This window comes from Vicugna pacos, chromosome 9 (assembly GCF_048564905.1).
Source record: "Vicugna pacos chromosome 9, VicPac4, whole genome shotgun sequence".
Lineage (NCBI taxonomy): Eukaryota > Metazoa > Chordata > Mammalia > Artiodactyla > Camelidae > Vicugna > Vicugna pacos.
The window spans coordinates 77823002-77850876 of NC_132995.1; the positions used below are offsets into that span (position 1 = coordinate 77823002).

The 27875-nt window shown below is 41.4% G+C and overlaps 2 protein-coding genes across 2 annotated transcripts; both read left to right on the top strand.

The window, feature by feature from the left end:
• Positions 1-3904: 3904 nt before the first annotated feature.
• Positions 3905-25280, top strand: LOC102542411 (guanylate-binding protein 5). The gene is made up of 13 exons (XM_072968312.1): positions 3905-4062; positions 6964-7171; positions 7701-7828; positions 8985-9094; positions 9356-9552; positions 9926-10168; positions 11211-11491; positions 12258-12470; positions 13252-13354; positions 13649-13839; positions 21454-21535; positions 21890-22077; positions 25257-25280. The coding sequence occupies exons 2-13, from the start codon at positions 6982-6984 to the stop codon at positions 25278-25280; spliced, it is 1950 nt and encodes a 649-aa protein (XP_072824413.1). The 5' UTR covers positions 3905-4062; positions 6964-6981.
• On the top strand, positions 25059-27031 carry LOC140698552 (thymosin beta-4-like). The gene has a single exon (XM_072968850.1). The coding sequence runs from the start codon at positions 25326-25328 to the stop codon at positions 25458-25460; it is 135 nt and encodes a 44-aa protein (XP_072824951.1). The 5' UTR covers positions 25059-25325; the 3' UTR covers positions 25461-27031.
• The last annotated feature ends 844 nt before the right edge of the window (positions 27032-27875 follow it).

A 27875-nucleotide genomic window follows, 5' to 3' on the forward strand; every position in this document is an offset into this window, starting at 1 on the left:
TGGCTTCTGCAGGACCTCGGTGGTCTTAGCCATATTTGTGGGCTTTTTTGGCCCCTGTCCTTACACCCTTGGAGGAAGGCTAGTCGGTATCTTTCAAGACGGTTCTTCCTTGTTTGGGTCCTAGCGTGGCTCCTCATCTGGCAGGGCTTCTCGCGCCCCAGCTTCTATGTCTAGATGCCCAGCTGGTGCCTGCGTTTGGAGCCACTTTCTAGCTTCAGTGACAATCCATCTGCTCGACGGTTCCCTTGAGACACCGAGACATTTCATTTCTGGTGTCCTTTGCAGTGGATGACTGCTCCTTCCTTTGGTTCCCAAACTATTTCTAACAGGTTTAAGATTTCATCTTGGTTTCTGATTCCTTTACCCTGGCGACGAGGAGTCCTCTTTCCTTGTATGCAGCCCCAAGTGCACGCGACGCAGCAAAGGCACAGCAAGGGTCTGTGTGCAAGTGAGCCTGCTTGTCTTCACGGAGCTCCAGGGATTTTCCTAAGGCCCATAGTTCTGCCCCTCGAGCTTACCATCCCTAAGGAAGAGCTTTTGCCTCCAGGACCTTAAAGTCGGAGACCACAGCACATCCAGCGTATCTTTTGTCTTCCTGTATAAAACTGCTGCTGTCAGTATACAGGATGAGGTCGGGATTTTGCAGGGGTCTGTCTGACAGGTCTGGCTGGCTGGAGTAGACCTCATCAAGTGCTTCCAGGCAGTCATGCTCTGGGGGCCCCGCTGCTGTAAGCAAGAAGGTGGCAGGATTAAGAGTCTTTACAGCTTCCAGCCTCACCTGTGGGTTTGCACATAGTAGCCCTTGGTATTGGGTCATTTGGGCATGAGTTAGCCAATGCTGTCCCCTAGTGTCCATTAGAGTGATGACAGAGTGTGGGACCTTGACATCCAAGTTTATCCCCCCTCTCGTAGGATTCCATCAGGGCCTACTCTCTGTGGGTCCCTTGTCTCTGGGAGAGGCATCTGCATTGCTGCCGGGGGTCTTGGTCCCTGAGCTGCTGATCTGAGATGCCTTGCTATGGGTTCTGGTGACCCCGGCAGTGGAGACGGGGCAGCTGCTGGCGGGGGTGAGACGGATGGAGGAGGACTGTCAGGTAGATGAGGCTCCCATTTTCAGATAGTGGGGCACTGGGGACATACGGTGGCGGCAATGAAAGGGTATCTTCGGAATCCCCTGTAATACTGGGGGCTTCTGTCTTCGCCGCGAAGTCTTCCTTTCACTTTGAGCCACGAGGACCTTACACTGTCCCTGACTAGTGACGCAGAACCGGACCCAGTGAGGCTTAATCTGGGCTATTTCCAGCCATTGGTCTAAATATGGAAACTGGTCCGGGTGGCCTGGGTCACCAGTGACCACCTTATATACTGCTCTGGCCCGGAGGACATCTGGGGTGCCCTCGGGGGGCCATCCCACACCGAATGGGGCCCCTCTACCGTGTAGAGTATGCAGTCTCCCGGGGGTCAACTTTGCCTCACGGTCTCCCGAGAATCTCTTTGTACGGTTCCTAATCATACATTCCAGAACAGTGGCCCCGGGGTTAGCAGGCTAGCGCCCTCCCACAGCGAGCGCTGCCAAGACACGCAAGGGGGGACTTCCGTCTGTCCGCCCGGCCGCCCCTCTCGCCGGGATTTAGGCGCCTCTTGGCGTTGGCAGGTCTGTACACGCCCCTGACTGCGCTCGGGCTCGCGGGAGGGACAGTGCCCCCCGGAATCCAATACGGCCCTTAGCCGTGCGCGGCTGCCGCGGAACCGCAGGCTGGGACCCACGCTGGCTCCGCAGCGGATGCCGTGGGGCGCGTCGTTCACACGCACAGCCACACAGCATTTAAGGCGTCCCCCCGGAGCTCCCTGACCTGTGCGGCGAGCGCGCCGCTTGGGAGGTGATCCAGCTCCCCTTCCGCCTTAAAGGCTGGCCTGAACTCGGTCCCGGGTCCCCGGGGACACTTACGCGCTCTGACATCCGGCAGAGTTTCCTGTCGTCCAGTGAGTCCGCGCGCGCGCAGCGGCGGCCGCCCGTGTCGAACCCGGCGAGGGACGGGGCCCAGCAAAGTCGCTGGCAGGCGCCTTTTCCTTCCCATCGCAGGGGCCCGACACTAGCGGCCCCTCGCTGGCCCCCGGCAGCGGTGGCTCAGGGGCCCCGCGGCTGCCGGCTTCCCGGCCGGTGCCCCAGAAGCGTAATGAATGGGAGAGTTCTGCCGGGAAGAGACAGAGGGCACGCGCTCGGAGAAACTGGTTTATTCCACACCCGTGCTGAACCAGTTTTTTCTGATTCTCCGAGCGCGTGCCGTCTGCCTCTTCCCAGCAGAATTCTCCCGTTACAACAGAACTATCATATGATCCAGAAACTCCAGCTCTGGGTACATCTCTGAAGGTTACAAAAACACTGTCCTGAAGACACATATTCACCTCCATGTTCAAAGCAGGATTATTACAATAGCCAAGACGTGGAAATCATCAACGAATGACTAGATGAAGAAAGTGGAGTGTGTATATATGATGGAATACTACTCAACCATAATAAAGAAGGAAATGCTGCCATTTGTGACAACATGGATAGACGTTGGGTGTATTATGCCAAGTGAAAAATAGGTCAGACAGAAAGACAAATACTGTATGCTCTCACTTATATAAGGAATGTTAAAAACAGAACAAAATAATGAGCTGAGCACATAGAACAGACTGGTGGTTGCCAGAGGTGAGGAGAGGAAGGGTAGAATGTGTTAAGGCAGTCAAAACTTACAAAATTCTGGTCGTAAATAGTTCCTGGGATGTAATACACTGCATGGTGACTATAGTTAATAATACTGTACTGCATATCTGAAAGTTGCTAAAAGAGCATATCTTAAAAGTTCTCCTCATAAGAAAAAAATGTAACTATATGTGGTCACAGATGTTAACTAAAATTTTTCTGGTAATCATTTTGCAATATATACATAAATCATTGTGTTGTATACCTAAAAGTAATCAGTGTTACATGTCAACTAGATCTCATTAATAATAAGAATAAAAACATAGAGAACTTTCTATTATTAATATGTTGGGTGGATGATAGATTTAAATAGAGTTAAGTCACAAAGCTCTGGAAAACAATGAGCCAACGCTACCAGACAGTGATTGAAAATAAGGAAGATAAACCAAATAAATATTTGCACGTGCAGGAGGACTGGATTTGAGGGAGGCGAGGAAGGCAGTAGATTGCGTTCATCTAGACTGAAGTCTCCTTATAGGCATTATGATGCTTCTGGTTTGTTTCCTGCTTCTCTGTGAACACTGTGCTGTGCAGTAGGTATTCAAGGTGCTGGCTCTGAATATTTGCCTGACTGAAGAAAGGTGCAGTTACAAGCATCTGTTGACCATATAGTAACTGATTATTTTTAAATTTCTTTAAAATTATTTAGCATTTGTTTTATCTATTTAGGTAGTTGATTTTTTTCATTGAAGTTATACAGCAATATATTCTGTGTGTCAAACTCAAGTTTTCTCAGAAAAAAAGTGTATCAGAATCCCAAATTGCTTAGCAAGAAATGACCTGAATTGCATAGGATGGCTGGCTTCTTAAAAACAAACAAAAGTAGTATAGTCACATAATTCAGACATACTTTGGGGTTATAGTCACTGTTAATTGTGGGCTTATTATGGTTTCTTACAGCCCCGAGGACAGTATGGAGTGGAAAAAGTGCAAATGGGTTCAAAGTTCTCTTCCATCAACCATGTGCAGTTTCTGGGAAATCAGCCGAATAACAGCCAGCCCGCCCACCGGGAAATGCCCTTTAGAATCTTCTAGTCATTGAGTTTGGTGTGTGGTTTCAGTTTCCTGCAGTGACGTTTGTTTCATAAACCCTTTCCACTTTTGGTTTCTGTTTTCTATTCTTATCCTCTGCCTTCTGGCAGGGAGTGGAGTGGCATGGAGAGAAAAGAAATCCCTGGGACTGGAAAAGAAATAGTGTATCAGAAACCAACACAGCTAAACTAAGGAACAGATTTAGAACTCTTACCAAGTTCTCATCGAAGCATCTTCCTTACCAGCTCTGAAAGATTCCTGCTCCTGATTTTATAGTTAAGGTAAGACTGGGGCAAGGGTGGAAACACATTTGCGAGGATCAGGAAGTCTTAACAAGTCTGCTTATGATACAGTGCTGCTGAGCTTGACGTGGACTGTAACACCTCATTAAAGGCTAAACTGTGGTGTGGGCAGACGGGGAGCAGAATTCATTAAGCGCTAGTTTCATTTTCTTGTGGCTGAGTTAGACACAAGCATGTGCAGGGACTGAGGATTTGAATTGTCTTCACACTATTTTTCTTCCTTTGCCACCCTAAGGTCTATGGGGATCATAATTGCCACTGAAGTTACCTTCATCCTTGATAAAGCCCAATTAAGTTCCTTCAAATTGCAGCTTGAACTTTTCAAGAATTATGACCATACTATTTTCATGAGAAAGAGCAATGAATGAGATGTAATATATATGGCTTACTTACATTGCTAAGGACAAAACAAGAGAAGAAAAAAGTTGAAACCTAGAATGAACAATGAAGAGGTTTCAAGAAAAAGGCTGTATATTTTAGCCATAGTCCTGCACTTTGTTTGAAGATAGATTTATTCCTTTAGAAAAAACCCTGAATTAATTAGTTTTGATTTCTCAACACTCACTCACTCCATAAGGCCTTTTGTGTTGGACCTTGTTTCTACCACTATATTGACTCTACTATTATGATCACTTAATACAACAGTTGCCCTCCTTGACCACTCAATACTGTCTGCCAATTTTGCTTACTCGTTGGAACTCTCTCCTCCTTTGGATTTCTTACCATGGTACATACTTCACATATCTCCTTGTTTGATTTCCATTTTTCTCCTTAATAAGAGCTTTCCTCTACTCCTACAAACTCAAACTAAAAACAGCATAAAGCAAAGTGAAAGTAAACAACAATAACAAAAATAACACAAAACCCATGTAGCATTAATACTGAAAACAAAGTTTTCTGCTAGAAACTCTATCAGTAACATCAGTAACTCTTCTGAGCCTTTTCTTCTATATTTCTTGGCATTTTCCTTTTTTACACATTTTTTTTCCTTTCCTGAAGCATTCTTTCTGTTTTGAAAGCTAGCAGTTATACTGACATAAATAAATATTTATTTACTAACTTTTTTTGAAGATAGGCTTAGTGGAGTGCCAGGCATTCCACTTAATACCAGTGTCACACAGATAGCCAGGTGCTCTGAGATTAGAAATCATGTCTGTCCTATTTGAAAGCCAAAATGTGTATTTGTGTGTTTGTGTGTGTGTATTTGTGTGTGTGTGTGTGTGTGTGTGTGTGTTCAGATGCATTCTTGCATGGTTTTTACTTACAAAATGCTATAGGGCTCTAATAGAGTTAGGGTGAGTGCATCTCAGAGCACACATCACAGGCTGAGTTATAATGGCAGAGCAACAGTTAAATATGGGGCTCAAACACAGTGAATATGCAAAGATATTTTGGAGATTGGGCTGTCCTAAAGCCATTACAGATGTTACATACAACATCTGGGGTCAATATATAAAATACTTCCATTAATATAGTTATACAGCATTAATGGATTCATTAAGAGGTCTGAAAATTCAGACACATTAGTTTCCTTTCCCACTAGTGATATAATCCCAAAGCTAAAGAGTCGATAAACTCCCAATATCTGCAAATAGGTTTAGATTGTGTATCTTCTGTTTTTCTAGCTGATTGTTGTAGCTCATCACTGCCAGGTCTCCATATCTTTCTAACGTGAAAATGATTATGACCCTTGCTATATGCAAATCAGACCACAGAATTCAACATACATACGATGCCAATATTGCATTGTAAGTGGACTAGAGTGAAAAGAGACTTGGCATTTGAAAATGTAAAATTATGTAGAATCCCCTCTTTTTGGATTTGGCTTGGACTGAGCATTTCCTGGCTCCCATGCCCTCATGCTGTGCCATTTGCAGTAGATCTATTATCTGCTCCCATGTACTTTCCGTTTTTATTTATCTGTCACCTGGATAATCTCTGGGGCATGGGCTTTGAGGATGGGGAGGGTATGGGGCTTTATAATTTTTTAAGAAGCTATTTTTACAGTTTGCTAGCAAGGGAATCCAGACCTTTTCATTCTAATATTTCAGTTTAAAAAAGGCAAGCAGATGGTGGATTTTTAGCTTCTGTTGGAAATAATCACTTCTAACATGGAAGAAAATTGTTCTTTATGGCATGGCAAGGCAAAAAAGCAAGCATTTGTTTAAATCTCAGATAGCTTTCAAATGTTTTATCAGGCACTCCTTAGGTTACAAGAATTGACACCTAGAAATTAGAAAATAAATGGTTAAATATTATTTATGAAGGTATTTTCACTCACTTTCCCATTTATAAAATAATTGTTTTCATTATAATTTTGATTGAATAATGCACATTAATAGTCACATATATATGTGTGTGTGTATGTATATATATAGCTATAAATTAAAGCTTTAAGAAGTAAGCAACTATTTGTTAGATGATGCTACATAATGACTTGGCAGGATTTAGTATAATACACTGTGACTGGACATAGCCCTAAATTGGAGAAAATCAAACTGATATTGGGTAAAAGCAAGAAGTGTAATATAACAAATAGTGATCATAAAGATTCAATCTGGGGATTCAGGGAGACAAAAAGTGAGGCACAGAAGCCAGCCAAACACCAATGGGGAAGAGTCAGACTCAGACGAGCAGTGGATCAGAAAGTGGTTCTCCACACACCCATCAAATAATTCAGAACCAGTGGGGTGGCCTACAGCAGAACTCCGGAAGGCCAGGACTTATTTTACCCTGCCCTTCTGTGCTGTCTTTTAAAAACATTTCTTCAGAAACTTAGTCCATGCTGGGGAGCAGTATGTCTGCAAGTTGAGGGAGCAAAGTGACTTTTCTCTGGTTAAAAACTAGAAATTTCAACCTATCCCCTCTCTTCCCCTGCAGATCAGGTGACACCCGGACATGTCCCCAGTGATCCACATGCCAGAACCCTTGTGCCTCATTAAGAACGCTAATGGGCGGCTGGTGGCTAATCCGAAAGCTCTGGCCATCCTGTCTGCCATCATGCAGCCTGTGGTGGTGGTGGCCATCGTGGGCCTCTGCCGCACAGGCAAATCCTACCTGATGAACAGGCTGGCTGGGAAGAGCAAGGGTGAGTGACCGACAACAGCAGAGCCCCCTGAGTCCCTCCTGTCCACCCACACTCCCAGCGTTGAGGACCACGACGGGAGGAGAGGAAGTTAGGCTGGGGTGGGGGTGGCGGAATAGGGAAAGCGAATGTTTGGGCCATAGCTGGCTAATTATCTCCTGGGAGATAAAGTGTAAGAAGTCTGTCTCTAACATATCACCTCTTTTTAATTTTTTTCTTAGTCTGTTCTTGGAAAAACCATACTACTTTCCAATTATAAGAAGTAAGACATTAATGAAATGACTTCTACACTTGTAACTATAAACAATTAAAATTTTAGTAGCATCGTATTCTTATTAAAAATCCATCAAATTTCCAATCTATGGTACTTCATATTCCTTTATCTCATCCGTCTACTGTAATTCAGGCCAATGCCGCTTATATTTTCTGCCGTCTCCCCTTGTTGCTTTCCTCAAACTCTGGCTCAATTGTCCAGAAAGGGTCCAGTTTCCAAATCCACTCATCTATTACAGCCTCTCCACTCCCCCTGCAGGCTTCTCTATCGGATCCACAGTGCAGCCTCACACCAAGGGCATCTGGATGTGGTGTGTGCCTCACCCCAAGAAGTCAGACCACACCCTGGTTCTTCTTGACACCGAGGGACTCGGTGACATAGAGAAGGTAGGGGACTAGGATTCCTTTTTAATCAACCTCCTCATCTTTCAACGTTTGTTACGCAGGGAGATTTCTTTTTTTTTTTTTTTTTGTACTTCCACTTGATTTTATTTTCCACCTTATTTTCCCCTTCTACTTTTAAAAGGCAAAGTTCAGAAACCTGAAGTAAGAAAAATATATGGATATACCAGAATCATGATTGGGAGGCTAACAAAGAGCTAGACAGTTAACCGAAATGCAGAAAGATGGTGCAAACAAAATCACTGTCACAAGTCTGAACCTGCAGAGGATGGAGATTAGCAGTGAGCGCTGGGTTACCAGGACTTGAGTCCAAATCAGGACCCTGGAACTTGGAGCTCTCAGACTTTGACAAGAAACATTAAGTCTCCTCAAATCTTCAATTTCCCCTTTTTTCTTGTCCATTTTATCAATTGCACAGGAGATAAACGGGGCTTTTCCATTCTGTGCTGGGAAGTGCAGAACAACCGGGCCCCTGGGGGAAAAGCCTCGATTTGCAGCACTTGCTGGTTTTCTAAATACTCCCATCACAGCTGAGTGCAGGCTGCCAAAGAAAAGTCGCCAGACTCAGGGCTCAGAGTCGATGTGTACAATGTGAATCGGTAGGAGCTGGTTCGAGCACAAAATTGGATCTTTCCCTTGAACTTCTGTTTTTTATGTCTTCATTTTGCTTTTGATTTACTACAATTCAAAATGGTCAACCCGTTTTTGCTTTCGTTTCTTCATCTGTAATGTGGAGATAGTACGTAAAAACTTCTCTCAGCGTCGTTTTGAATATTAGATAAGATCAGTAATATGAACTGCCCTGTGGAAAAACTACACTGTAAAATAGATGTATGTATTATGTATACAGGCCAACTTTGTTTTACACAATAGGAAATCTTGATTTTAAGTACTCTGGTTATCTTCACTAAATTTGACTATCCATTTTGCAAATACCAGTTATGAGAGGGAATGGTAAGTTAACAGTATATGGCTTTGTATAAAATGATCAATGTTAATGATGGAACTATTCAAAGTTCACATGTTTCTCACAACCATTTTTGTTTATCTTGTTTCACATTTGTAGCCCAGGGGCCTGTTTTTAATAATTGTCCATGTGGCAATGCCACGAGACATGACTGAAATTTGTTCTGACCTCTAGGGTGACAAGAAGAATGACACCCAGATATTTGTACTGGCACTGCTACTAAGTAGCACCTTTGTATACAATACCATGAACAAAATTGACCAGAGGGATATCGACCTCTTGCAGTATCCTTTTGTGGTTCAGGATGGCACCAAAGCCAGAGAGAACGCCTCTGTTCACCATCTGTGTTCATGAGTCCTTGTGAATCAAACATAAAATGAAAACACTACAAACATTAAAAACACAGGATAAAGAGTCTTTATGTTTGCTGATGAAATGAGGAATTGGTACAACTCAAAGTGCATATAAAAGTACAGGCAGGCGCAGAGCTAGGTGCGGCTTAGACGCAGCCCTATTTGCAACAGTTTTCCTTGATTGCATCTCAGCTATGTGACGGAGCTGTCAGGTCTGCTCAGAACAGTATCCTCACCTGATCTTGATGGGATAGAAGATGCAGCTGACTTTGTGAGCATCTGTCCAGACTTAGTGTGGACTCTGAGAGATTTCTACCTTGACCTGGAAGCACATGGGCAACTTATCACAGCAGACGAGTACCTGGAAAATTCACTGAGGCCAAAGCAAGGTAACAGAGACTTCAGTTTTGGAAAGAGAGAGAAAAATAACACAAGATTTACCTCCTGTGTGTTTCTGGTTAAATTTATAATTTCCTATATTGACTAAAACGGACTAAACTACCAAATAAATAATTAATACTATTAACTTGAAGTGAACTAATAGATTCAGTATTAAATTGTATACCCACCTCTTCTTGAAGCAAATTACTTCTCCATTTTCCTTTTTGATTTCCTGATTGATCCCCATTTTAACGTTTTGCTTAGGATTTGTAAAGATACAGTGAAATAAATAAGATCTGGTAGAAGGCACATTGATTTGTGGGAAACGCACTAAAATGAATGTTACGCTTATAGAAATAAATGCTCTTTTTCCTTCCTCAGGCACGGATCAAGGTCTTCCAAATTTTAATTTGCCCCGTCTGTGTGTACAGAAATCCTTTCCAGTGAAGAAATGCTTTACTTTTTATTTACCCACTCTTCGAAAGAAGCTTGCCCAGCTTGAGACACTGCATGATGACGACCTGGATCCTGAATTTGTACAACAAGTGGCAGATTTCTGTTCCTACATCTTCAGCCATTCTAATGCTAAAACTCTTTTGGGAGGCATTAAGGTTAATGGATCCCGTGAGTACCTTTTTAAGGATTTTCTTTTAACTCAAAATAGAGAATGGGAGCACTGTTGTAACTTTCCCCTTCCACTGTCAATGCTGGAAATGCATTGTTAGCTACTTCCAAGAAAATCATATGTGTTATATTGACTAGATTTCAGTCAGTCACAAAAGTATTTCTAGTGCTTTTTAGCAGTGCCTCCAAAGTAAGATAAAATAGGAATGTAATCTGAAGAAAAGGTCAAGTTTAAAAAGTTCTACCTGTAAGTGGTCCAGTGTTGAATCAGACTGACCCACATGGCAGTTGGCAGCATTTCTTCCACCAAAATGGTGGATACTTACTGTGTGTCACAGCCTTTGAGAGGAAGAAGATGAAGAAGACACAAACATTTTCTGTAGAAATGGAATGTACCTGATACAAACATTAAGCAAATAGATGCCAAGTATGCCTAGAAACCTTTAAGAAGTCTAGACAGACTTCTTGATTCAGTTGTTCCTAAGTACTATGTTTCGGAACTCTATAAATTATTGCTGCGCTCTAGAGGGAACAAAAGTGTACAAAGGACAATGAAGACAAACAGGAACTTTGCAACAAAGAGTATGGTGATCTGGTCTAATTTGCCTACTTTGTGTTTTTTCTGATGAGAGTAACACTCATACCAGCTTTACATGTTGAAGTGGAAGAGAAAAGGGAACTCTGAAGGGAACAGAAACCCGCAGTAGAGAGAAAGAAAGGGAAGAGTCAAAGGCAAAAGGCCATAGTATTCTAATCAGAGGAATACACATAACTTTATACAAGCATTTGCTCATTCTCTATGAGAAAATGATGAAATGTGCATGCTCACATAGATCTTGAACTTTCCCCTTTGAAGACTTTCTTTTCTCAAAAATGAAAGATATATCTTCTTGGTTACATAATTTCTCAAAGGATTTTATTTGGACCACTTGAATACTGTGCAGAATGTTGAATATGTTAAATTAGCATTCTCCGAATTACTCACTTCAGAGCATGTCCTTTGACTCTGCAAATAATTCAAGCATCTCTTCCTCCTATAAAGGTCTAGAGACCCTGGTGTTGACCTACGTCAATGCCATCAGCAGTGGGGATCTGCCCTGCATGGAGGATGCAGTCCTGGCCTTGGCAGAGATTGAGAACTTAGCTGCAGTGCAAAAGGCCATTGCCCACTATGACCAGCAGATGTTCCAGAAGGTGCAGCTTCCCACAGAAACCCTCCAGGAGCTGCAGGACCTGCATAGGGCCAGTGAGAGAGAGGCCATTGAAGTCTTCATGAAGAACTCTTTCAAGGATGTGGACCAAAGTTTCCAGAAAAAACTGGAAGTAATTGTCTTTTTGGCTCTAGTTCATGGAGTTTTGGGGCAATAAAAGGAAAAGATTGCTATGAAAGGCAAAATGAGGACTTAACTAAGAAAAACAATTCTTACTAGACTAGAAGATAATGACTATCACTATGTGGCCAAGATATCACTATCTTTCTGAAAACAAATAAATAAACCTGTAACCACTCCGGACTCTATCGATTCTGAAACTTTCACACACAAACAACTTAACTTACCATGTTACAATCATGGACTAATTTTTTTAAGTAATCTTATTCCTTAAAATATTATATTCATAATATATTACCTTTCCATTTTTATTAATCAAGTATACAGATTTGCCAAATGGATCTACTAAAAGATTATGTCCCCAGGTTTAACAGCACACACTCATCATTCTGGCCAGTCATTGCATTCTACCTCCTCATTGGGAATCCCAGGCCTAGTATAATACTGAAACTAGGATGATTGTAAAACTGTAGGTTGCATTTAAAATTAGGGCATGAAGCCAGAGATCTGCAGTGTGAAGATTATACCCAAAGCAGAAATGGAAAAGAAAGGTATTTCGGGATACTTCAAACAGAAGTCAGGTCATTTTTCTACAGTGTATCATCCTTGAAACTTCTAGGTTTGCTAGGAAAAGGATATATTATTGCTTGTAGTCCTCTAAAACTTCCAGAAAGATAGAGATATTCCTTTTGTGAGTCACTTCTAGAAGAACTGAAGTGTTGCTAACACCCTTTCCATGGGCCTTTGTCCCTTTGAAGACCCTGCTAGAAGCCAGACAGGAGGACTTCCATAAACGGAACTTGGAGGCATCACTGGACCGTTGCTCAGCTTTACTTCAGGATATTTTTCATCCTCTGGAAGGAGATGTGAAGCGGGGGATTTATTCAAAAGCAGGGGGGCATCGTCTCTACGTTCAGAAGACAGAAGAGCTGAAGGCAAAGTACTATCAGGAGCCCAGGAAAGGAATACAGGTATCCCCAGTTTTATGTATTAATTAATGTATTGTATAATTAACTTATGTAACTAATTAAACTGTTGGGGGTCTTCTTTCAAAGATCTATGATCACAGACAGAAAGAACTAAATGCTATCACCATAATTGTCAGACTCTTACTGCAACCATCAACATTTGCTGCAACAGAGGGACTTTTTCACTTATACAGGACAGAATCCCAATAACTGAACTGACTTAAGAAAATAATTCACTGGCTCACATAAGCTAAAAACAAAGCGTTTAAATTTAGTTGTAAGTGTAGGTATGTCAAGGGCTTAACATAAGCAGTCTATGCCATGTAATAATGCAATCAGTTCCCCCCTTTCCTTCTTTCTTTCCAATCCCGCCTCCAGCTTTCTGTTCTGTTTTCCTCACCATTGGCTTCATTCTCAGGCAGGCTCACCCTGCATGGCAGCAAAGATGAAACCAACAGCTCCCAGCTTAACTAGTCCTTTGTGGCCTCGGTCTCAGGAGAGAGAAAGCATCTTTCCAGCATCCATATCAGTCTTTAAAACACCCAAGTTGCAGTATGTTTCTGTCTGTACCCAAATCTTTTGCGTCTAGTGGCCTTGGATGCTCTGATAGGCCAGCCCAGAGCATGTGCCCACCTCTCAACAGAAGAGGCTTCGTTGACAGTTTCACTAAATATAGGATGAGCACTTGCAGGGAGGAAAGGGTGCTAGGAAGAAAAAGAAATAAAGAGGTCTACAACATTTCTAATTATTTCCTACTTCTAACTGCATCTGTTGGCGTTCCTAGGCTGAGGAAGCTCTGCAGAAATATCTACAGTCCAAGGAGTCTGTGAGGGATCGCATTTTGCAGACAGACCTGGCTCTCACAGAAAGAGAAAAGGAGATGGAAGGTGAGAAGAAAATGGGAAAAGATGCAAGACAGAAATCTTACACATTTTTAATTAATGTGGCTCGGTTCACATGGGATCATTAAACTAGAGCAAGACTGGCAAAGATGTGCCACTCCTCGGTCCTCAGTCTGTATCTGAATAGGGCATGTACTGTCAGCTAGAATATGATTACCTGGAGAGGAAAATGACCCCAGGGAATGTTGTCTATGCAGTAGCAGCAATAGCAAACAAGAATGGGGACAGAAGGAAGGGTACTTTAATCCTAGAGATGTTTGTCATTTACCTCTTTCTTAGAGGCACGTGTAAAAGCAGAGGTTCTAAAGGCTGAAGAACAAAGAATGTGGGTGGCAGTTCTAAGGCAGTACCAGCAAATGATGGAGCAGAGGGAGAGGCTCCTTCAGGAACAAGTCAGACAAATGGAGAGAAACAGGATGTTCCAGCATCCATTGCAAAAGAGGGCCCTGGACCTGAGACATCACTGCCAGGTATTAATCAGTTCTTTCATCTCTGGGTTGTAATCATTATCTCTCCTCTCTGTATGGATGAGAACATGCAGCACTGACAACGTGTGAAGGGCAGCGTAACATTGTGGCTCAGGGCAAGGACTCTGGAATCAGATAGCCTAGGTAAGAATCTCAGCTCCACCACTTATAAACAGATTGTTTGGAGATGGTAATGATAGCTTTTTGCAAGGGTATTGACATAAATGAGTCAATATTTGTGTTTAGAATGATGCTTTGCACAGCATAAGCACTATAATTTGTTTAACAACATCCTAGAGGTTGTTTCATAAGCACTTGAAAAGAAGATATGTTGTGTTTTGGGGGGGGGTGTAATGTCCTGAGAATATCAATTAAGTCTAACTGTTTTATTGTGTTACTTAGGATTTCTGTTGCCTTGTTGATTCTTTGTCTGGAAGCTATGTCCCTTGATGTTTGTGGGAGTTTAACGTCTCCGACTATTACTGTATTCTCATCAATTTCTCCTTTTATGTCTGTTAGTGTTTGTTTCATGTATTTAGGTGCTCCTATATTGGGTGAATATATGTTGACGAGTATAATAGCCTTTTCTTGTGTTGATCCCTTTATCATTATATAGTGTCCTTTTAAAAATCTTTTTTATGGCCTTTTTCTTAAGGTCTGTCTTATTTGCTATGAATATTGCTACCCCTACTTTCTTGTTATTCCTATTTGCGTGAAATAACTTTTTCCATCCCCTAATTTTCAAACTATGTGTGTCCTTCACCCTAAAGTGGGTCTCTTTTAAGCGGTATATTGTAGACTCTTACTTTTGTATCCAATCTGCCACTCTGTATTTTGATTGGAGCTTTTAGTCCACTGGCATTTAAAATAATATATATTTATTACCATTTTAAACATTGTTTTCCAGTTGATTTTGTACTTGTTGTTTGTCCGCTTTTTTTTCTTTTTGTTTTTCTATTTGTGGTTTGGTAATTTTCTTCTGTATTATGCTTCAGTTCTTTTTTTGTTTGTTTTTATGTGTCTATTGTATGTTTTTTATTTGTGGTTACTCTGTTTTTCAAGTATGTTAACCCATTAGTATACCTTGCTTTACACTTGTAATCATATAGGCTCAGACACATTCTAAAAAAAGAAAAAATATGTATTTTCTCTTTCCCCCCTCCCATATTTTATGGTTTGACAATCTCTTTGACATCTTCATGTTTATTCTCTTGCTGTTCATTGCAGTTATTGTCACATTTCCAATAGTGATTTACTCTTGTCTATAGATTCTAGCCTGTTTTCTGTTTAGAGGAGACGTTTCAGTGTTTCTTTAGGGCAGGGTTAGTGTTGCTGTGCTCTTTTAGCTTTTGCTTGTCTGAGGATATTGTGGTCTCTCCTAGTATAAGTCATAGTCTTGCTGGAGAGAATGTCCTCTGTTGCAGTGTTTCTCTTCCAGGACTTTAAAAATATCTTGCCACTCTTTTCTGGCAAGCAACGTTTCTGTAGAAAAACCAAGATAGCCTTATGGGGGTTTCCTTGTAACTAACTCTGTTTTTCTTTTGCTGCCTTTAGAAATCACTCTTTATCTTTAGCTTGGCCGTTTTAACTATAGTGTGTCTTGGTTTAGGTCTGATTGGATTCATCTCGTTTGGGACATTCTGTGCTTCCTGTACCTTGATACTCGTTTCCTTCTTCAAGTTTGACAGATTTTCAGCCATACTTCCTTCAAATATATTTTTGATTCCCTTTTTTTCTTCTTCGCCTTCTAGGACCCCTCTTTTGCACAGATTGTCATGATTTATATTATCCCGTAGGTCTCTTAGATTACTTTCATTTTTTTTTCATTTGCCTTTCTGGCTCTTGTTTTGATTGGGTGATTTCCATTATACTATCTTCCAGATCACTTTTTTGTTCTTCTACATTATTCAGTTTGCTCTTTATTGCCTATACATTGGCTTTCATATTGGCAAATGAGTTTCCTTTTTTTTCTTAACATTTTTTAATTGAGTTATAGCCATTTTACAATGTTTTGTCAAGTTACTAGTGTAGAGCACAATTTTTCAGTTATACATGAACATACATATATTCATTGTCACATTTTTTTTCTCTGTGAGCTACCACAAGATCTTGTATATATTTCCCTGTGCTGTACATATAGTCTTCTTTCTCTATTCTACATATACCTGTCAGTATCTACAGATTTTGAACTTCCAGTCTATCCCTCCCCATCTACCTCCCCCTTGGCAACCACAAGTTTGTATTCTATGTCTATGAGTCTGTTTCTGTTTTGCATTTGGTTTTTTTTGTTTGTTTGTTTGTTTGTTTGTTTTTTAGATTCCACATATGAGCGATCTCATATGGTATTTTTCTTTCTCCTTCTGGCTTACTTCACTTAGAATGACATTCTCCAGGGACATCCATGTTGCTGCAAATGGTGTTATGTTGTCGATTTTTATGGCTGAATAGTATTCCATTGTATAAATATACCACCTCTTCTTTATCCAGTCATCTGTTGATGGACATTTAGGCTGTTTCCATGTCTTGGCTATTGTAAACAGTGCTGCTATGAACATTGGGGTGCAGGTGTCTTTTTGAAGTAGGATTCCTTCTGGATATATGCCCAGGAGCAGGATTCCTGGGTCATATGGTAAGTCTATTCCTAGTCTTTAGAGGAATCTCCATACTGTTTTCCACAGTGGCTGCACCAAACTGCATTCCCACCAGCAGTGAAGGAGGGTTCCCTTTTCTCCACAGCCTCTCCAGCATTTGTCATTTGTGGACTTTAGAATGATGGCCATTCTGACTGGAGTGAGGTAATACCTCATTGTAGTTTTGATTTGCATTTCTCTGATAATTAGTGATACTGAGCATTTTTTTTTCATGTGTCTATTGATCATTTGTATTTCTTCCTTGGAGAATTGCTTGTTTAGGTCTTCTGCCCATTTTTGGATTGGGTTATTTTTTTTTTCTTATTAAGTTGTACGAGCTGCTTATATATTCTGGCGATCAAGCCTTTGTCAGTTTCATCAGGCAAATGAGTTTTCTAATGTTACTAGAACTTCTTTGGAGTTTCTAGTTCCTTGTTACAGGCACCAGCATTTCTATTGATAGTGTTTATTAATTCCTTCAGTATTTTTATTATCCCTTTTATGAAATCAAGCTCTGGTAGACTGGAGAGGTCTGTTTCATTGTTTGTTCATTCAGGGAATTTCTTTTGTTCTTTTCATTGGGAGTGGTTCTGCGGCTTCTTAATTTTGCTTCTATTTCTCTGACTGTATGAATTTAGAAGTAGCAGTTGTTTACTGTGGCCTTGAAGAGCTGTATTTATGTGAGCACATCCCTGTGTAGCCTGTGTGCATGTAATATTTTTGTTGTGAGCACTCTTTTTAGTATGAATGGCTGCCACATCTTTCCTCCATGTGTTGTGCTGGCTGTTATCCCTTTGATTGGGCATGTGGTTGGTGTTGTGGTGACCAGAGCCTGCACTGGATGTTAACCAGGGCCTCCTCTTTGCTCTGTGGTTGTCACAGCCCTGTTGGAGTGGAAGCCCCCAGATCTATTTCTGAGCTGCAGTGTGATGTAGGCTGGACTGGAGGGCTTCCACAGGAGAGGAGCAACTGAGTATTCCTTCACAAGAGCTGTCTACCAGAAAGTGCACTCTGTAATGTCTGTCATTTGTTGTGCAGGTTCAAGACAAAGTATATGCTGTTGCTGGCATCCCCTGGGCCCTGCCTCAGCCATGTGAATGCAAGCAGTGTGCTCTAGTGTCCCTCAGCTGTACTCACAAAGCCACCAGGGCTGATCCATTGAAGTCAGGCACCAGGAACTGCTATAGTCATGCATAGTTGCTCACCTGAATTTACAGGGTCAGTCCTGACCTCAACACTGCTTCCGTGTGCACTTGCCAGCTGTTAACACTAGACGTCTCCCAGCTGTGCACCAGTATTCTGCTCAGATGTCTCACAGACGCTGAGTTTACAAAGGCTCCAGTGGTGTAAATCTGCCAAAGCCACTTGGGAGACAGAACATAATTTCAGCCCTGATTCTGAAGTTGTGTGGCCGTAGGAATGGGCACAAATGTCAGCCCCACCTTTGCTTGGGGGAAACCTGCCAATAATTGCACCCTTTCCAGAGCAAGCTGAGTTGGAGACCACTATTGCAGAGTCCTTCCTTTTCTTTTGCAAACCTGTGTTAACAATGGGGTGTTTATGGCAGGGCCATGCCCTGTGATGATGCCAAAAAGGAAGCAGCTATGGTGGGGTCTGCCCCTCACTTTGTGAACACCAACAATGGAGCTTTTAAAGGCAGACCCAGGCTCCTTTGCACACACTCTCAGTTTCAGCCCATATCACACTCCAGCCCCTTCACGCTGTCTCTGCACAGTCAACCTCTGTCCTCTGCCTGGGTCCTCTGAAGCCCGAGATTCAGCACCCAGTCCTGGCATGCAGCAGCAGGCTCACATCTCAGGTTAAGTACTATGTATGCTTTGTGCAGGTTTCACTCCATTCTGCCTGCTGCAGAGTGGTTCTTGCACTCTCCTCTGAGCACTGAAGCTCACTTTCTGTCCAAACTGATCACTCCACTGGTGAAGGGGCTTCCCGGGGTGAGGGAACTTTTCCTCTTTCACTGCCCCCTCCCCAGGACACAAGCCCTGTTCTGATTCTTCTCTTTTTCTTTTTTTTGTCCTATCCAGTTACATAGAGATTTTTCTTGAAGCTTTACTTAAATAAGATCTTCTGCTAGAGTTCAGCAGATATTCTGTGAAAATTGTTCCACATGTAGATCTATTTTTGTTGTAATTGTGGGAGAAGGTGAGATCCACATCCTTCTTTTCTGCCCTCTTGAAGCCCCTTGAGTGCATGTTAACTACCTTGCATTTGTGTTCTCCTCCCCTCATGATTACTGCTTTTGATGTCCTATTTTACATCTACTTGTTTTGTACATCCCTTAACTACTTATTCTGCATATAGGTGATTTTATTACTTTCATCTTTTAATCTTTCTAATAGTTCATGTGTGGGTGACTTCCTACCTTTACTGTATTTGCTTTACTAATGAGCTTTTCCACTTTGTAATTTTCTTGTTTCTAGTTGTAGTCTTTTCTTTTCTGCCTAGAGAATTTCCTTTAGCATTTGTTGTAAAGTTGGTTTGGTGGTGCTGAATTCTTTTAGCTTTTGATTGTCTGTAAAGCTTTTGATTTGTCTATCAAATCTGAATGAAAGCCTTGGTTGTAGGTTTTCCCCTTTCATCACTTTAAATATGTTGTGCCATTCTCTTCTGGCCTGCAGAGTTTCTGCTGAAAAATCAGCTGATAGTCTTATGGGAGTTCTCTTGTATATTATTTGCTGGTTTTCCCTTTTTGCTTTTAATATTAATTTTTTATTTTTAATTTTTGTCTTTTTAATTACAATGTATCTTGATGTGTTCCTTTTAGATTTATGGGACCCTCTGTGCTTTCTGATCTTGGATGACTGTTTCCTTTCCCAACTTAGGGAAGTTCTCAGCTATTATCTCTTCAAATACTTTCTCAGGCCTTTTCGCTCTCTCTTCTCCTTCTGCGACCCCTATAATGTGAATATTGTTGTCCCAGAGGTCTCCTAAACTGCCCTCTTTTTTTTCATTCTTTTTTCTGTTCTGCAGTATTGATTTCCACTACTCTGTCTTCCAGCTCACGGATCCATTCTGCCTCATTTAGTCTTTTATTGATTTCTTCTCTGGTATTTTTCATTTCAGTTATTGTGTTCTTTAACTCTGTTTGGCTGTACTTTATATTTTCCAACTCTTTGTTAAGAACTGCTCACTTCTTGCCCTGTGCATTCATTCTGCTCTCAAGTTCTTTGATTGTCTCTATGATTATTACTCTGAACTCATCTCAGGTAGATTGCTTATCTTCACATCACTTAGTTCTTCTAGGATTTTATCTTTTTTTTTTTTTTTTGTCAAGAACATATTCCTCTGTTGCCTCATTTTTGTTTAAATTTCTATTTGTGTTTTTATATATGTGGTAGGTTAGTTACACTTCTTGACCTTGGAGAAGTGGCCCGATGTAGGAGACATCCTCTGCATTTCGGCAGTGCACTCCCCTATTGCCACACAAGGGCCTGGGGCCATCTGGTCCCAGAGTATGATTCGGTCTGTGTTTGCAAACTTATTGCACAGGCAGTGGGATTGTAGTTTTCTTGCTTCTGGTGTCTGCCTCCTGGTGGATGAGGTTGGTCCAGATGCTTGTGCAGGATTCCTGGTGGGAGGGGCCAGTGACTGCCTACTGGTGGGTAGGGCTGTATCTAGGAGCAAGTCTAAATGCAGCTGTGAGGTGAAGAAGGCTTTAAGCAGCCTGCTTGCTGATGGGTGGGGATGTGTTGTTTGGCCTGAAGCATTCCAGCATGGAGCTTACAGGCTGTTGGGTGGGGCCCGGTCTTGGTGCTAATGATCCAAGATGTTAGCCACCAGGAGAGTTCGTGCAAATGAATACCCCCTGATATATCCTCTACCGGTTTCTATGTCTCCACTGTGAGTCTAAACAACTCCCCACCTCTCCAGCAGAACCTCCAAGATGAGCAGGTAGGTCTGACCTAGGCTTCTATGAAATTACTGCTTTTGTTCTTGGTCCCAGTGCATGTGAAAATTTGTGTTTCTATTTCCTCCATTCCTGTGGCACTCCTGCAGTTAAGCCCTACTGATTTGCCAAACCAAATGCTCCTGCGGCTCCTCTTCCTGATACTGGACACCTGGGCTGGGGAGCCTGACCTGGGGCTCAGAACTCTCCCTCATGTGGGAGAAGCTCTGCAATATAATTATTCTCCATTTTGCGGGTGGTCCACTGAGGGGTATAGGATTTGATTTTATTGCAAGTCTGCCTTTCTTATCCATATTGTTGTCTTCCTTCTTTATGCCTTTAATTGAAGGTCTTTTGTGATAGTTTCCTGTCCTTTTCATCAATGGTGGTTCTGCAGTTAGTTGCGATTTTGATGTGCTCATGAGAGGAGGTGAGCTCAAATTCTTTCTACTCTACTATTTTGGCTGCTCTCCTCAGAGAGGAAGATGTTGAGGCCAGAAATTGGCTTCTTACAGCACTCAGCTCTACACACCTCTGCCTCATGCCAAGATGGATTCTCCCTTGGGCTACAGCATGGCACTGGCCGCCAGTTTGCTGGTGGCCGAGACTTTATGAACAGTTTTTTTGAGATATAATTTATGCACCATAACTTTCATGCATTTAAAGTATACAATTGATACACATGTACCAATGTAAATGAAAAATGATTTAATATGGGGCAGGCAGTTTAGGAAATCTTCCTGGAAGAGGAGTGTGATACAAATTTTGAAAAAATTGTACGTATTATCCAGGGTGGGATGTTACCAGCAGAAAAAACAGCATATGAAAAATCTGAAAGCACCCAAGGTTACGTATTTGTAAAACTGCACGTTCTTCTGACTGGCTAAAGCTAGCATGGGTGATAAGGAGCAACGCTGGCAAGAAGGCTGGAGGAACAGGGAGGCAGGCAGGATCTTGGAAATTTTATTTGTAGAAGGCTACCAGGGAATGTTATTCAGAATAGGTCTTTTTCTCAGACTATTTCAGCACAAGTTCAGGTCTGAACTTCCTGACATATCTTTGCCCTTTTGTGTTCTCCAGATCTTATGGAAGATAACAGAGAAACTAGAATTCTGCATGAAGATAAATGAGTTCCTTCGTGTTGCAGAAAAGACCTTCGCAGGTACAGGGAAGGGTTCAGCTCACAGTGGGATGGGGAAGTTCCTGCAGGGCCCTCTGAGAACCCTCACAGCAGGCACTTCCAGAACTAAGGAGCTTCTTCTCTTCCCGTGAACACACTCTGCTTCATCTGAAAATAAATGCAAGTTGTGTTTGTAGGTCCAGCCAGTCAGGAAGGGCCTTTCCCAGCAGGTTCTAACAGTTTCCCTTGATATGTGATCATAGGCAAATCTAGTCATTTCCATCTGCTTTTTCAAGACAGTTTGGTCACTGAAAACATAGACAGCTAAGGAATGGGGTTTGTAGCTCTCAGGGCTGACTCTTGTTTTCTTTTTTCTCTAAAATCTACCTGGAGCAGAAGAGAAAGCCAAAAGAGAGTCATCTGAAAAGGAAAAGAAACTTCATGAGCAAAAGGTTAAAAAGCTGCTGAAAAAATGTGAGAACCTAACGAGAGCCTTCATGGAATTTAAAGCCAAAATGACAGAGGAGATAAGAGTGAGAGAGAGCCTTCTGAAGGAGATGAATGAGAGGATTAAGAGGCTCAAGGTAAGTCTGGTCTGGGTCTGGGCAGTGACTGTGGAACAAAGCTCTGGAGCCTCAAGAAGCTATGGATGAAAATTAAAGCAAAGTCACAGGGGGAAGCACCAATAATTTAATGCTCTGACTCACTAGAAGCCTTGATTTTTTAGTGATTTGTGTCCAGGCAGTTGAGTGAGCTTCTGGACCATCCAGGAGGACCTTGGTACTTTCAAGCATTTATAAGATATAAATAACTTTCCCAGGGCTTGTGCTGCTGTTTCGAGGGATTCCTGGATAACCTCTGGTAGCCGGTATTAAATGGGGTTTCCAGGATTATCAAGTAGTTATTCCAGCTGAGTGTGTCTAATATAAGCAGGAATTGGTTCAATTGACCAAAATTACTGCCAGTTACTAGGAACACTACTACCACCCTAAGACCCTAAGGTAGGTCCTTACAGACCTAAAAGCATCAAATACGCAAAGACTTAGAAATAAGAGGGGCTGACATCTCCTAATCTGGATGCAGTTGTCTCCTGGTAAGGATAACCTGTGTGAGTCAGCACACAGCACAGGGGAAATCCTCTCTCTCTTTCTTTTTATTGAAGCACACTTGATTTATAATATTGTGTTAATTTCTGAGGTACAGCATAGTGATTCTTCTGTACATATACATATAATTTTTTTCATATTCTTTTTCATTATATGCCATTGCAATGTAGTGAATATAGCTTTTAGTGCTATACATTAGGACCTTGTTGTTTATCTATTTTAAATGTAGTAGTATCTGCAAATCCCAAGCTCCAAGTTATCCACCCCCACATACCTTTTCCACTCTGGTAACCATAGATTTGTTTTCAATGCCTGTGAGTCTCTTTCTGTTTTATAAATGAGTTCATTTGTGTCCTTCTTTTTTCATTCCACATATAAGTGATACCATATGGTATTTTTCTCATTGTATTTTTTATTTACATTTCTCTGATAATTAGCAATATTGAGCATTTTTTTCATGTGCCTATCGGCCATTTGTATGTTTTCACTGGAGAAATGTTTGTTTCAGTCTTCTGTCCATTTTCGTATTAAGTTGTTTGGTTTTTTTTGTTATTGAGTTGTATGAGCTATTTGTATATTACGGAAATTAAGCCATTGCTGGTCATATTGTTTGCAAACATTTTCTCCCAGTATGAATAGCTACCTTATCTTTCCTCCATGTGTGCTGGCTGTTACCCACTTGACTGGGGATGTGTTGGTGTTGTGTTTTCCGAAGCCTGTATTGAATGTTAAGCAGGGCCTCCTCTTTGCTCTTGGTTTTTGTAGCCATGTGGGAGGCTGAGTCTGACCTCCTGTTGTTAGGGTCTAAGCCCCCAGATCCACTTCTGAGCTGCTATGCATGGTAAGCAGGACTGGAACACATCTGCTAGGAGAGGAGCTGCTGAGCATTCCTATGCAGGAGGTGTCCACTGAGAAGTGCCCTCTGTGGTGTCAAATATCACCCTTCATGGGGGCTTTACCGCCAAGGAACACCTTGTTGGCCTGCTGTGAAGGCATTTGCTATGACAGTGTCCCTCTCCTCCCTCCCTTCATGACAGCGAGTTAACAGTGGAGACTCTAAGTCTAAGCCACACCCTGTAGGCAGTGTTGCACCCCTCTGTTCATGTGGACCAATGGTGGAGATTCCTATGGCAGACCCAGGCTCTTTTGCACACGCTCCTCACCTCAACCTGTACCACACACCACCCACTGAAGATGCCCCTGTGCAGTCAACCCTAGTTCTTTCCCTGGATCCATCCTCTGAAGCCTGGGCTCCAGCACGCACCAGCTGGCTCACATCTTGGGCTAGGGACCTCACATACCCTTTGTCCTGGTTTCTCTCTATTCTATCTGCAGAGTGGCTCCTGTGCTCTCCTCCGTGCCTCTGAAGCTCCCATTCTGTCCCAGCTTACCACTCCCCTGGATAGGGGTCTTCCCAGGTTAGGGCACTTTCCCTCTTTCACCCTGCCTCCCCAGGAAGCAGGTCTTTTTCCTATTTCCTTTCTCTTTTTTTAATCCTGTGTGGTTTCGGGATGGTTTCCCCTGTAGTTCCGCTGTATAAGATCTTCTGCCAGAGTTTAGTAGGTATTCTGTGAGATGTATTTTTTTATGTATCTGTGGGAGAGGGTGAGCTCTACATACTTCTGTTCCACCATCTTGAAGCCCCTCTCCAGGAATTCTCTCTTATCCCATCTGGAAGTATTTATATTAGATTTCTAGGTAAGCATAGGAGTTCATAGTATTTCTAAGATGTATGAGAATTTGTACTGTTCAGAGGAAAGGCTCTCACCCAAGTAGCATGAATTTGGCTGGAATGTCTTATTATAGCAGAAGTCCTCGTGCCTGGTTAGCCACTTGGCCAAACCCTAGTGATACGTGAGTGTGAACGAGGTTGTGCTGTGCATCCTCTCACCTTCCAAGCCTAAACCACAACCTATTCCTGATGTAAATAATATCTTCTCATGATCTGATAAGAAATAACTCTTTAAAAGGAAAACAGACAATTTTATAAATTGTTAATGGAAGACCTAAGTTTAAAAACACTGGGATTTTCAAAAGTTTATCTTTTCTAACACATTATATACCTTTTTAGGCCAAAATGAACAATGATAATGAGAGCAAGCAAAATACTGAAATGACTGCACTTCAGAGACCCAGAAAACAATGATGAAGAATATATGTCATAGGCTTTTTGCTGGTCACTTTTGAGGAGCCAGTAAAATACATGGGATCACTAAAGTCTCCGATTTTTTTCTTGCCAATAACTTCTGGTACTGTTTACAAGTTTTCAACCGGTCTTTGGCTGGCTTGTTTCAAAGGTTTTAAGCACTTTAGTTTTCCTCAACATCTTTATATCAGATTGAAACAGCATCTATAAAATGTCATCAACAAATGGCAAAGAATGAATAGAATAAATGTGGCTGGATATTTAATTTAAATGGAAATATAAATGACTGATTAGAAGATAAAGAGGTCAAATTTTAAATATCCTAAAAAAACCTCTTAGATTATAATGATTAATAAATGCTTCTGAAAGTCACATATGAATAATTATACAAATGGAATATGTATAGTGTGCTCTTGAATGAAGGGCCAATTCCCTGTGTAAAACAAATATCTCTTAGTTCACCTGTAAATTTTATGTGTTTTGAGTTAAAATTTCAAAAGGCTGATTGCAGGCGTTTGGCGGTGCCACTGTGTAGACCGGACTCAGCTCGCTCGCTCCTCGCTCCGCTTCCTCTGCCACCATGTCTGACAAACCCGATATGGCTGGGATTGAGAAAGTTGGTAAGTTGAAATTGAAGAAGACAGAAACGCAAGAGAAAAATCCACTGCCTCCCAAAGAGACGACTGAACAGGAGAAGCAAGCACGCGAGTCGTAATGAGACGTGCACTGCCAGTATGCACTGTACATTCCACAAGCATTGCCTTCTTATTTTACTTCTTTTAGCTGTTCAACTTTGTAAAATGCAAAGAGGTTGGATCAAGTTGAAATGACTGTGCTGCCCCTTTTCTCATCAAAAATGGTGAACTACTGACAACGAAGGCCGCGCCTGCCTCTCCCATCTGCCTGCCTGGCAGGCAGGGAAGGAAAAGAACTTGCATGTTGGTGAAGGAGGAAGCTGGGTGGGTCAACAGTGAAATCTAGAGTGAAATGTAAGGTGATCCAAGAGGTCCTGCAGGCTGTAAAACGCAGTTTAATCAGAGTGCCATTTTTTTTTTGTTGTTCAAATGATTTTAATTATTGGAATGCACAATTTTTAATATGCAAGTAAAAAGTTTTAAAACCTGAAAAAAAAAGACTGATTGCAAATTTGAAGTAGAGCTAATCAAAAAAATTAAAAAGCCAAGACAATCTGAAGAGGTACAATGAAATTTATAGAACTACAATAATTAGGACAACGTGTCACTGAGGCAGAAACATAAAAACATAGCAAAAGAAAACGCTACATAGTCTAAAGATAGAACCAACAACATACCTGATTAAGTGTCTATGAAAAGTATTATTTACAATCAGTGGGAAAATATAACAGTACAGTAAGTGTTGTCAGCCAGCTGGAGAGTCATAGGATAAAGGGTGACTAGATCTCTGATAAACCTTGCACAAATAAATTCCACTTTGACTTTAGACATAAACATTAAAAAAATGCCATAAAAACAATAAAAGTAAGATAATTATTATGTTAACTTGGAACATTGAATTTATTTTTAAGTGACATACAACTCAAAGGCATAAAAATACTGACAAAACTACATAAAAATAAATATAAATTTGTTGCGGTATCAGGGCATAAAGAAACACAGGAACCAAAAAGATAGCCTCAATTTATATCACAGAAGAGAGCTAATTTATACCAGTTATGTATCATAAAGGAACGCCTTCTTAGCGCAGTGGGCAGTGTGTCAGTCTCATCATAGTATGTATCATAAAGAGCCTCAAGTCAATAGAAATGGGTTGAGTAGACAGCTTATAGAAAACTGAAATACTCAAGTCACTCAAAGTAAGAGGAATGAAACTAAAACTATGAGATACAGTGATTCCCTTCACAAGCCATCAAATTGTGTTCTCAGTGTTTTTGAAAACATGTACTTTTATGGGAGTACAAATGGTACAATATCTACTGAAAATCATGTCTAATACTTACTAAATACCTATGTTAACTTTGGCCCAACAGGTTCTATTTTAGGACGCACACACTCACAGAAATGATGTCCACTGCAGCACTGGTTATAATCTTAACGATTGAAAACTACTTACATGGCCATCTGTATGGGATTGCCAACATGACTGTTAGCATACTCATACAATGGAATGTTATGTATCCAGCAGATTGGGAGGCAGCGTTTCATTTGTAGCAATGCAGAACAATTTACTAGAGCTTCTCGGCCTTTTGGCTAAGATCAAGTGTAGAACAATTTACTAGATACGTTGTGATGTATGAAAAGTAGGATGTCGACCAACAGGAATAGTGCACTATTTCTGCAAAAAGAAATGCAATTCGTATATACATGTATGTATACACTTAGACAATCTCTGGAATGATGCATGGGCAACTAGAAAATTGGTTGCTTCTAGAGGAAGCTAGGTTTCTGAGATCAGGAATGAGAGGAATACTACTTTATTTTGTATAAACCTTTGTATCTTTTGAAATGTTTAGGAACTATGTCATACTTGTTCAGCAGTGTAAGAGAAGAAACAAGGATGATGATAACTGTGATGGTGATGATGGTGATGGTGATGGTAGGGAACTTTGTATTCCCAGAAAATCAGCCAGCTCAAAGAGGAGGTCTGTTAGAGTGGTCCAGATACCTGAAAAAAAAATTTATATCCTAATCTTATTTGTATTATGGAGCTCATTTCTACCTCCTTACAGTCACTAACAAAGTATAAAGTATCATACTTTATGATACTGAAATCATATAAAAATCATACTTTATGACTGAAATGCCTGCTTGTGTGTCTTCTGCTTTCCAACCACAAATTAGAGTTTTTAGGAGTTATATGTGCCATCTGTCTACAGTGCTTCTCAGTGTTTTTGGAATTCCCTTTCACTTGACTAATGTTTGCATTGTACATTATTTATCTAAGGAACTATTTCCTATTGCAAAATCTTGATGTGTTATCTCTTTATTCTAGGTATGTGTACACAATATTCAGCCTTCACTTCATCAAACATCCTGTCTTATAGATCCTTACCTTTATTTTACCTGACTAGTTTCTCATTGAAATCTTGGATTTCCTGACTCCCCTAAACTGGGTGGGGTGGTCCCCTTTTGTGCTCCCATTGAACCTACCA

What these genes read in the sequence shown, in the direction of transcription:
- LOC140698552 (XM_072968850.1), top strand. Translation starts at nt 25,326, where the DNA reads ATGTCTGACAAACCCGATATGGCTGGGATTGAGAAAGTTGGTAAGTTG.
- LOC102542411 (XM_072968312.1), top strand. Translation starts at nt 6,982, where the DNA reads ATGTCCCCAGTGATCCACATGCCAGAACCCTTGTGCCTCATTAAGAAC. An exon ending in GCTGGCTGGGAAGAGCAAGG is followed by an intron (nt 7,172 to 7,700) that starts GTGAGTGACCGA and finishes CTCCCCCTGCAG; the next exon opens with GCTTCTCTATCGGATCCACA. An exon ending in ACCTGAGACATCACTGCCAG is followed by an intron (nt 13,840 to 21,453) that starts GTATTAATCAGT and finishes TGTGTTCTCCAG; the next exon opens with ATCTTATGGAAGATAACAGA.